The sequence below is a fragment of the Zootoca vivipara genome, chromosome 6 (genome assembly GCF_963506605.1).
Source record: "Zootoca vivipara chromosome 6, rZooViv1.1, whole genome shotgun sequence".
NCBI classification, from domain to species: Eukaryota; Metazoa; Chordata; class Lepidosauria; order Squamata; family Lacertidae; genus Zootoca; species Zootoca vivipara.
In genome coordinates, this window is record NC_083281.1 from 95,949,939 (window position 1) to 95,961,979 (window position 12,041).

The 12,041-nt window shown below is 41.8% G+C and overlaps 1 protein-coding gene across 2 annotated transcripts in view; it reads right to left on the reverse strand.

Moving 5' to 3' along the window:
- Nucleotides 1-12,041, reverse strand: part of KAT6A (lysine acetyltransferase 6A) — a 71,638-nt gene that overhangs the window by 26,789 nt on the left and 32,808 nt on the right. For both annotated transcript variants that reach the window (XM_060276428.1, XM_035117427.2), the window contains exons 8-10: nucleotides 3,543-3,658; nucleotides 2,078-2,219; nucleotides 1,076-1,237 (exon numbers count right to left, since the gene is read on the reverse strand). In XM_060276428.1, coding sequence (XP_060132411.1) covers nucleotides 1,076-1,237; nucleotides 2,078-2,219; nucleotides 3,543-3,658 — 420 coding nt within the window. The remainder of the gene's footprint in view (nucleotides 1-1,075; nucleotides 1,238-2,077; nucleotides 2,220-3,542; nucleotides 3,659-12,041) is intronic.

The following is a 12,041-nucleotide window of genomic DNA, read 5'->3' on the forward strand; positions in this document are numbered from 1 at the left end:
TCCCAAGGGACTAGGAAGTCATTTAAAACCCTCTCCCCTCAGAGCTGCCAAGCTGGAATTCATGCTCCTTAGAGAATACACTCTGTTCAACAGCATAAAAAAGAAAGCTGCTTTGATTAACTGCTTCAAATCCCTGGATTCTGTTTGGAACCCATAAAAATATACCCATAACTTCAGAAGTGTGACTGGACACTAGTTTGGTTATATCCAATACACTAAGGAGGGAGAAAATTTAGATCTGCTGAAAAATGAATCACTTTCAGTTTACACACAATTCAAATCCAATTAGATTTTCTTAGATACAAGTCATACCAGTGTGAATAGACTTTTCCAGAGGTATAGCCATAGAATGATGGCCTTAAAATAGCAAGTCTAATCACACACAAGACTTGACAGTAAGAACAAAAGAAAGTTAATAGCCTTTTTGCACACACTAGGTATTTGGCCATAGTCAGGGTTGTGTGTATGAAGCAAATCACACAAGCACAAAAAAGTGTGAAATGCAATATTGGGTGCAGAATTCAGTTTACTGAGAGTTTCAGTCTCAAAAACACATTCCCAATTCCCAGCCTTTTTTCTTTTAAGTGCAAGCATAGGCATGTAAAAGTGTAGTTCCAGTAGTTAAGCAAAGGCCTGAAGTGCCTTGTGCCTCTCATGATTAGCAAAAACAAAGCAACCAATTAGTAAAAGCTTAAGAATCCAGCTTTTCACCACCCAATATTTGGATTAACTTGGTGCATATTTTTTAAAAAGTGCATGATAGATATGCTCCTGGTTTATAGTTCCCTTAGGTATTGTCAAACTACAAGAAAGAAGATTCCACCTAGACATTAGGAAGAACTTCCTGACAGTAAGAGCTGTTCGACAGTGGAATTTGCTGCCAATGAGTGTGGTGGAGTCTCCTTCTTTGGGGGTCTTTAAGCAGAGGCTTGACAGCCATATGTCAGGAATGCTTTGATGGTATGTCCTGGTTGGCAGGGGGTTGGACTGGATGGCCCTTGTGGTCTCTTCCAATTCTATGATTCTATGACACCCAACAGAACACCAACAAGTGGAAATCCCCACCACCACTCACCTTGGAGAAATAGCCAACCAGGTGGCAACCCTTCATGTCATTTTGCGTCAGCACATAGAAAAGAAATGGCTCCACATCATAATAAAGCGTCTTGTGATCCAGGAAGAGTTTTGCTAATAGACACAGGTTCTGGCAGTAAATGGTACTGACGTTGCCATCCACCTTAGAGAAATGGAGAACAGGTCAAGACACCATCCCTTGTGAACTGCTAGCAGGCCACAACATAAAATGATCTGCTTAAATCAAGTAGGATTATACCAAACAGACACAAACCATCTAAGGATTTGTAGCTTCAAGAACTAAAGGATGCAGCCTGAGGTAAGTAGTCACTTTGAGGAGAAGCCCAAAGCGGCCAGCACTCCTCACACTACCAACCTTTTCCAAAGAGGGATGTACATAATTAAAAATGCCAATATACTTCTATCTTGGAGCCAATCATTACCAAATGGACTGAGACACTCATTAAATATTACAAAAGTAAGACAGTTCTGGGGGTTTTTAAAACAAAAATATAACACACACATATAAATACAGTATATAATAAATATGTGGGTCTGTGCTAAACCCATTTCCTACCAACCAATTCTTCACTCCAAACTGTTGTTCTGCCCAAAGTGGGCTGCCCTCAGCCTCCCAAAGAGGGGATTCTAGCCATGATTAGAGCCCATTACAAGGGAATTAGGGCCTTCTCGGTAGTGGCGCCCGCCCTGTGGAACGCCCCCCCCATCAGATGTCAAAGAGAAAAACAGTTACCAGATTTTTAGAAGACACCTGAAGGCATCCCTGTTTAGGGAGGCTTTTAATCTTTAATCAATTATTTTATTTTTCTGTTGGAAGCCGCCCAAAGTGGCTCGGGAAACCCAGGTAAATGGGTGGAGTATAAATAATAAATTATTATTATAATATTATTACAACAGTTCTTCTCTGGGAAGCTCACAGCAGATTAAGCCCCAGAGCTTCAGGCAGGTACATAAACAGCAGCTAATAATCTTTGACACTTACCTCAAAGACTGAAACATTGCTCTTCCTGTAAATTTCATTGGCTGGGGGATGAAACCAGCCACACTTCTTCATGTGTTGCTGAAGGATAGTTCTGCTTTTCATATACTTAAGACAGAATTCACAAATGTACAGCTTAGGCAGCCTGCAAGATTAAAGGCATGGATGCATTGAGCAGTTTTGCAAGGTAATCAGTACTGTTATCTCTACTGTGGCAATTCCCACAAAGGTCCATTGCCTTAAAGCTGGGTATACAGGAGGCAATATAGAAACAAAAAAAAGCATAAGAGCAGGTTAAAATGTGTAATTTGGTTGGATTCAGTTACTGAGACTGAGGGTCTTAACAAAGAGCTCTTAGGATTACTTCTAGCCTATAGTTTACCAAGGGTGTCCATCACTGGATATGAAGGGACCCCATAGGCCCCTTTCCAGTACTGTCCCTCCCCCCTTAATTTATGCAACTGGCAACTGGAACATACATAGGAAGCTGCCTATTATCGAGTCAGACCTATTGGCCCATCTAGCTCCGTATTGCCTCCACAAACTGGCAGCGCTCCCCTGGGTTTCAGACAGGGGGCCTTCCTACCTCTACCTGGAGATGCTGGTGATGAAACCTGGAACCTCCTGTATGGAAAGCAGATGCTGTACTACTGAGCTATGGCCCTCCCAATCATACAAATTTCAATAAAATAGAAATTCTGCTCTTCTGTTTCTTTGTTGCACTGTACAGAAAATAAAGCAACACTTATATTTACAAAACGTTTAATAAAACAAAGTCTTTCAGTATGTTAATCCCAAAGATAGGAGGAAGCTCAGCTCTGATTAGTCTGAATACTACTTTCAGTTATCACTAAATATTGTCTGGTTTTCCTTGGTTATAAGTAGAGCAGATCTGTACCTATACAGTATGTGAAGATCAGATAAACAAGAGGAACCCAACACAATGTGACATGCTAACATTTCTGTGCTTGTGTTTGTTTAAAAGCAAGTTGCCAACTCTCACAGTTGCAAATAAAATGCCTTTACTTCAAGAAGAAAATCAGTGGCAGAAGGATCTGAGGGGGGCCGGGCAAAGTTTCAAAATCCTGTGTCTCCAATCCTTGCTACTATTTTTGCACACCAGCCACTACACTCAAATTTCCATGCTCTTTGCTCTCTCCCCCCCCCCAACCCCCAATGTCACAGTGCTTACTAAAATATATTCAAAATTCTTTGACAGCTTCAACCTTAAAAAAAATGTATGCTAAACAAGCAAATACCTATATATAATATATATACACTGCATAATGTAACTTGGTTACACATTTGGTTTGTTCAGAGGACATCCAGTCCTAATTTTAAGGAAGAGCATGTCTTTACAGTATGAGCTTGTCAGGCTTAACACATAGTTACACTTCATTTCCTACTCTTGCTAAACATTCAGCTGCATAATGTAAGCTGTATAATGGAGAGGAGGCCTGTGTTGTACCTGGAATACTCTTGTGGGTATGGAGAGGAATACCAGGTGTGGATTTCATATTTCCCAAACTCGATGACTGATGGACAGCGGACTTGTGGATCAGGGGCTCCTGTTACTCCTACTTTCTGTAAAAGAAACAAAAACAAAGCACTACTTAACAGATCCAGCTATCCAGCAAAGAAGGAAAAGCTTTGGGATAGCACAGTTTTCTTCCTCTGAACTAATTCACAAAGCAAGAAAAATATAAAGCCAGCTGTGCTAGTAAAAATGCAAGTCCAATCCGTCTTAGCATTATGCTTGCCAGTTAAGAGTAATATAAAGGAATTAATAGCTGCTTAATAAATCCAAGGAAATAACAGACTCCTGGAAAAGCAAAAGGGAGGGAGGGAAGGAAGGAAGGAGGTGGCAGGCAGGCAGGCAGGAGCGTATCCCAAGTGCACTTGTAATAGACAGCACAGAACCTGGTTAGGAACTGCAACAAAAGGCAATGGGTGACCTACGAACCTACAAACAGGGTTTTGTTTTGTGTAAGTTTTCAAAACTCAAGATACAACACCTCTCTCTGAAGAATATTTACATCAAACCAGAAAAGTGTCACCAAAAGAAGTATATAGAAATACCCAGATTATGGGGTGCTATCCAGTGGAATATGCAATGAAATCAAGTATTTCATCTCTACTTATTTCAATGGGTCTATTTTGTGCACAACATAGTTGGGTATCACCCATGTTCTTCAGATGCAAAGAAAGAAAATTCATTTTAAAAAATATGGCAAAGGTGTTTTGCAAGAAGAATCATGGCCATCAACCCTTAAGGAAATTATCTTCCTTTGGGGCAATCTGCATACCTCTGGCCTCCATTGTTATTTTCCATGCATGTATAAGGTAAAATATAGCTTTCCCTTTCTACTCCCCCCTCCCCAGACACATTATCTTCCTTATATACACTATGAAGAATTGAGGATGCTTTGCAAATTACATCTACATGTGAAAGCACAGGAGTGAATGGAAGAGAGAAAATGCTGGTTAGACTTCCAACACTCTTTTCTCTCAGTTTACATTGTGTATTGAGAAAAATAAACTATACATTAAAAAGACTTGCTTAGTGGCGATATTACTATTATGCCTTGCATCAGGGGTGGCCAACTCCAAAGAGACTGCGATCTACTCACGGAGCTAAAAACTGGCAGTGATTTACCCCCTTTTTAGGGGTTCAGGTCAAAGTTGTTGAACTTTTTTAGGGAGGGGGAAAGCCAGTTTTTAGGGGTGCAGGGGAAAAATGATGAGCTTCTTTTAGGGGAGCCAAACTTGTTGAGCTTCTTTGGGGGGAGCCAGTGATCTACCACAGAAGTCCAGTGATCTACTGGTAGATCACGATCTACCTGTTGGACGTGCCTGTAATACACCTATAAGTTCTGTAGTGTGTGTTCACATTGAGCTCCTAATGCTGTTTTTAGTGACAGAAGTATTTCAAATCCCAGGACATTTGGAAACATCAAGTTCTAAACAAGTGCTAAAAGCATTTTATTTACTATGAAAGGTCCATCTCTTACCTTCCCTCCCTTTGCACACTCCCACATTTCTTCAGCACTATGAAGTCAGTGCAGATAGTCCTTCAGTAGGGGCCAATTGGGTCAGCTTAGCCAACACAGAAACACTTGCTTAAAGCAATTTCTTTTCCCCTTTGTTTTTCTATAAACTATGGGGCACTTTTCAATGCTCAGATGTAGAAAGTGGCATCCAAGTCTCCTCCTTTCTCTCTCACACAGCTCAGTTCAAGTACAATCCCAGGCTATACTTAGGTGGTTCAACAAGCCTCACGCACTTGCCTCTACTGTAATCCAATTCTTCAGTTGACAAACTATGCACTTTGCTTGCCCTACCAAGCAGGACTTTAACTCAGTCTGCATGCCTGGTTTGGAGGGCAACCAGAGCTAAAGTCTGCCTCTGTTTGGCTGGAACTGCAAGGTAACCCCATGCAGTGCAGCATTGTGGGATTGGAGGGAGGGCAGGAGCACCCAACTACAAGTTTTGCTCATAACACTCCAAAATGAGGTTTGGTGATGCAAGCATCAGTCCTATAATTTAATTATAACATGGGGTACCATCAGTTCATAAATATTTATACCTGTGTCCTCAAAAAAACATGATTTATTCGACTGAGAAAAACCCATTGTGCCCATGTGTTTCCACCTCGTTCAGACTCTATTTTCAGACTTTGTTTGTAGTCTAAGATTTAACCAGTTTCCCAGTTTGGAAGTAACAGTAAACAATGGTTTTAACAAACCCTTAATATTTCAGTGCAATGCATGAGAAAAAAGAGCACGCAGGCATAACACTCATTCTCAGTCTTATAAACCATAGCATATTTGATTGAAATTCTTTCATCTGTCGGAGAGCCTTGGGGATAGAATAGAGCAGATAATTTATCCAAATAAATGGTCTCAATGACCAAAAATGCACCCTTAACACAGACTTAAATGACAGAGAACTTATCCCTGTAACTGTGTAGAAAAGACTTCTAATTTAATTTCACAATATAAAAGTGCTAAACAGGAACTGGTGACCAGCTTATGTCTTGAAATAATATTCATACTGATTTACTCTTTACCCAAACTGTGCTAAAAGCACTTTGGAATTCTCTATCATGAGAGATACTGTTGGGATTTTAAAGGACAGTGGTCTCCATCCTGGTCCCTTCCAGATGCTTAGAACTCAAACGCTCTTTATAGTAGTTGTAGTCCAAACATGTGGTGGAGATGAAGATGGGAAGGGCTGGATTAGGATAAGAGCTTTATCATTGGCCTCCACATTTAGGGCCAGTTATACCTGACTACCAGGAGAAGGCTCCTCCCATGAATACTAGAGACCCCTGGCTGGCCAGTGTTGAAACAGGATGCTGCACTATGATGGACCTTTGGTACTATTCGGCAAGGAAATCCTTCTGTTTTTATACAAAATTTAAGGCAGAACCATTTTTTTTCTCCAAAAGTCTGTAGACATTTCTTGTTTTGCCATTTTTTTCCCACTTTACATTTGAATAATCTCATAGCAGCAATAAGGTAACAGCTATAATCACCAAATCTCTTTGTTCTTCCCTCTTATCTTGCCATGCCAGAAAGCAACCTGATATACCTTTCCACAGCAATACACAAATAAAATCCCTCAGTTACTTAATAGTGTGCACAATAGCAAGTTCAACTGCTCTAAACATCACCTCTTTGCCACTGATTGAGTCCCAGGGCTCTTTCTTCCCCGTTTCTTTTTTAAGGAAAAAAACCTGAGGGATTGGATGGGTTTTCCTAAGGGAAAGGCTGCAACAGCCAATTTACTTTCCCTAAGATACAAAATATCCTCAGTCAAAAGAGAAAAAAGCACACAATAGCCAAATCAAAATCATGTTTGATGCTAGAAACTGTCTTGCAATTGGCTCCTCAAATATAATGGGTAGCACAAGTTCAATCACCCAAACTGAAACTCAAGAATTCTACCACCTGATAGAAGCCAATTTAAGAACACAGAAGAATGAGAGAGACACAATACAGTATCTATGAAAACCCACAATTCAAAAAATCTAGTTTAGAATCGCTAATCCCAGACAGGACAGCGTTGAAATTAATCAGCTCACAGTCTGTTGCCAACAGAACCACACTGGTTTACACGGAGATGCTTCAAGGATGCTCTCAGACTGCACCTGTGGCACTGCCTTGCATGTTTGTGCCTTCCGGATGGCCACTGAATTCTCCTCCAAATAGATGCCTGAGATAAAGGTGGAGTCCCAGTTCCAGTACAACTGCTTGCACATCATAACAGCTCAAAGTCCCATCAAAGCAGACGTCCAACTCCCACAATGGTGGCACCAGGCCACAGACCACTCTCTCCCTCCCGCAGATGGTCTCTCTCCAACAACTCAGCTAGCCATTCTTGCACCTCTGCTCAGCGTATTCCAATTTGCTCAGGTGTGGCACTCTGCTCTACCTGCCTACGCACTGCGTCAGCAGCTCAGCTGAGTTTAACCCAATCCCTGCCAAACTCACACTCACAAGTCTTTGCAAAGTTATATACAATATCAGCAAGAAAAGATAACAGTAATATTTATCAGAAGTTGCAAAGAGATGTAGGGCTGCTTAGTAACTCCTGAGCAAGTACTCTGGATTTAACACCATGTTAAGCAATTACTTTCAAATATCAGAAGTCACTCTACATTGATCAGAAATTAACTAGTTTGTGCTGTCTGAAAGGCATCCTGGACTGAAGCTGGCTGACCAAAAAAACCTGTTACAAAAATAATATATTTGCACCAGCCATTCTAATTTGTACACAGAGTGCACCTATATAAACACAGCTAAATATAAGAGAGTCAATTTCAGAGGACATCATTGTGGTCCTTACTTGAATGGCAGCAGCTAAAATATTTGTGGTCTTTGCTGTCACCAGCTTACCTTGGGACTATAAGAGAAGACTCATGTAATAATTAATCAACTAAACCTCCTGGATGAGATAACGATGAGCAGTGTTACAAACTCAGATATATAAGCCAGGTGCCAAGTGGCACCATAAACCTTGGTTATGGCCACCACAATGGAATATCTATTCACCAGGGGGTTGGACTAGATGACCCTAAGGATCCCTTCCAACAATTTCTATGCTTCTATGATCTCAACTACATTGCTTGACTGTCCCAATATGTAAGAAGGAGAAATGCAGCGGAAATGGAAAAGATGTAAACTATGGAGTAAGGCAGAGGTTTTTAAACTGTGGTTTGTGAGTTCCATTTGGGTGGCCTGTGGAGAGGCTGTAGCACAGTCAAATAGATCTGTATTCAGCCCTGCACTTACTTTCCTTGATGTGATGATGGAGGACTCAGATGCCCAGCAAGGGATCCATGATTTGCATAGCCGCGCAGAAGCACAAGACTCACAACTTTTACTGCACATGGGTGATCTGGCTCAATTGAGACGTCAGTCGGCAACCTGGTGCCCAGAAATCTCCATGTCGTTGCAACTGGACCCTTGCCAATAGCAAATGTGCCTAGTGCACAGTGAATTCCGTACACTGATGATGAGGTGATTACCTCTTTAAGCAAATATTTGTAAAAAGAGCGAACTAGCAACACACGAGTCTTTGTTTCTGTATTCCTTTCACCACATGGATATATATGACCTTGGAATGTTCCTGTTACAGAAATACCAACAAGCTTTCTTTCCAATTCCTTCATCTGCTTGCTCCAAAGGTTCTGCTGGCTTTTGTATTTGTCTTCTTCCAGGTGGAGGGCCATCAACACACACACCCCGAAACAGAACCTATAAGCCTCCCTTCCCCTGCAGTTTTCATAGAATCATAGAATCATAGAATCATAGAGTTGGAAGAGACCACAAGGGCCATCCAGTCCAACCCCCTGCCAAGCAGGAAACACCATCAAAGCATTCCTGACATATGGCTGTCAAGCCTCTGCTTAAAGACCTCCAAAGAAGGAGACTCCACCACACTCCTTGGCAGCAAATTCCACTGCCGAACAGCTCTTACTGTCAGGAAGTTCTTCCTAATGTTTAGGTGGAATTTTCTTTCTTATAGTTTGAATCCGTTGCTCCGTGTCCGCTTCTCTGGAGCAGCAGAAAACAACCTTTCTCCCTCCTTTATATGACATCCTTTTATATATTTGAACATGGTTATCATATCACCCCTTAACCTTCTCTTCTCCAGGCTAAACATACCCAGCTCCCTAAGCCGTTCCTCATAAGGCATCGTTTCCAGGCCTTTGACCATTTTGGTTGCCCTCTTCTGGACACGTTCCAGCTTATCAGTATCCTTCTTGAACTGTGGTGCCCAGAACTGGACACAATACTCCAGGTGAGGTCTGACCAGAGCAGAATACAGTGGTACTATTACTTCCCTTGATCTAGATGCTATACTCCTATTGATGCAGCCCAGAATTGCATTGGCTTTTTTAGCTGCTGCATCACACTGCTGACTCATGTCAAGTTTGTGGTCAACCAAAACTCCTAGATCCTTTTCACATGTACTGCTCTCAAGCCAGGTGTCGCCCATCCTGTATTTGTGCCTTTCATTTTTTTTGCCCAAGTGTAGTACTTTACATTTCTCCTTGTTAAAATTCATCTTGTTTGCTTTGGCCCAGTTGTCTAATCTGTTAAGGTCATTCTGAAGTGTGATCCTGTCCTCTGGGGTGTTAGCCACCCCTCCCAATTTGGTGTCATCTGCAAACTTGCTCAGGATTCCCTCAAGCCCATCATCCAAGTCATTGATAAAGATGTTGAACAAGACTGGGCCCAAGACAGAACCCTGTGGCACCCCACTAGTCACTACTCTCCAGGATGAGGAGGAGCCATTGATGAGCACCCTTTGGGTTCGGTCAGTAAGCCAGCTACAAATCCACTGAATGGTAGCATTGTCTAGCCCACATTTTACCAGCTTCTTTACAAGAATATCATGGGGCACCTTGTCAAAGGCCTTGCTGAAATCAAGATAGGCTACATCCACAGCGTTCCCTTCATCTACCAGGCTTGTAATTCTGTCAAAAAATGAGATCAGATTAGTCTGACATGACTTATTTTTCAGGAACCCATGCTGACTTTTAGTGATCACAGAGTTTCTTTCTAGGTGCTCACAGACTGTTTGCTTAATGATCTGCTCTAGAATCTTTCCTGGTATTGATGTCAGGCTGACTGGGCGGTAATTGGTAATTGTTTGGGTCCTCTCTTTTCCCCTTTTTGAAAATAGGGACAACATTTGCCCTCCTCCAGTCTGCTGGAACTTCGCCTGTTCTCCAGGAATTTTCAAAGATTATTGCCAGTGGTTCTGAAATCACCTCTGCCAGTTCTTTTAATACTCTTGGATGTAGTTCATCTGGCCCTGGAGACTTGAATACATCTAAACTAGCCAAGTATTCTTGTACTACCTCCTTACTTATTCTGGACTGTGTTTCCCCTGCTGAATCATCTGCTCCATATTCTTCAGGTCGGGCGTTTTTTTCTTTCTTGGAGAAGACTGAGGCAAAGAAGGCATTGAGGAGTTCTGCCCTTTCTCTGTCCCCTGTTTGCATTTCACCATCTTCTCCTCTGAGTGACCCCACTGTTTCCTTGTTTTTCCTTTTGCTACGGACATACCCATAAAAGCCCTTTTTGTTGCTTTTAACATCTCTGGCGAGCCTGAGTTCATTCTGTGCTTTAGCTTTTCTGACTTTGTCTCTACACGTGCTGGCTATATGTTTGAATTCCTCTCTGGAGATTTCCCCCCTTTTCCATTTTTTGTACATATCCCTTTTAAATCTTAACTCAGTCAAAAGTTCTTTAGATAGCCAGCCTGGCTTCTTTAGGCACCTTCCATGTTTCCGTCTCATTGGTATTGCCTGAAGTTGTGCTTTTAATATCTCCCTTTTAACAAACTCCCAACCATCATGAACTCCCTTCCCTTTTAGTATTACTGTCCATGGGATTTCACCCAGCGTTTCCCTAAGTTTTCTGAAGTCGGCTTTCTTAAAGTCTAGAATTTGGACCTTAGTATGCTTGGTTGCTCCTTTCCGCTGGATAATAAACTCCAGAAGAGCATGGTCACTCCCACCTAATGATCCTGCCACTTCTACCCCACTAACCAAGTCATCACTATTGGTTAGGACCAGATCTAAAATGGCTGATCCTCTTGTTGCTTCTCCCACTTTCTGGACAATGAAGTTGTCTGCAAGGCCAGTGAGGAATCTGTTCGACCTTATGCTCTTGGCTGAGTTCGACATCCAACAAATATCAGCATAGTTGAAATCCCCCATTAGTACTATCTCACTTCCTTTGGAATGCTTGGCCATCTGTTCCAGGAAGGCATCATCTGTGTCCTCAGTTTGGCTTGGGGATCTATAGTAAACTCCCACAATGAGATCACTGTTGTTTTTCTCTCCCTTAATTTTGACCCAGATACTCTCAATTTGGCTTTGAAGTTTTAAATCCTGGATCTCTTCACAGGTATACATATCCCTAACATATAAAGCTACTCCTCCTCCTTTCCTGTTTGGTCTATTTCTCTTAAATAGATTGTATCCCTCTATTACTACATTCCAGTCATGAGACTCATCCCACCAGGTTTCAGTGATGCCTATTATGTCATATTTAGTTTGCTGTACCAAGAGCTCAAGTTCATCTTGTTTATTTCCCATGCTCTGTGCATTAGTATACAGACATTGAAGACCGTTGATCATTCCCCCATGTCTCTTATTTAAGGATATTTTCGTCCCACCACTAGGTCTGCATGCTGCTTGCTCCATTTGGTCCTTGATATTCGGATGATCATCTTCAGCATTTGATAGACTCCTACCTTCAGGACCACTGTCTCCCTCCCCCACATAATCTCCCTCCCCCACATAAGTCAGTTTAAAGCCCTCCTGATGAGGTTTTTGAGTTTCGTGGCAAAAACATTCCTCCCAACTTTTGTGAGGTGCAGTCCATCACTTGCCAGAAGTCCATCTTCAAGAAACTGCAGACCGTGATCTAGGAATCCAAACCGT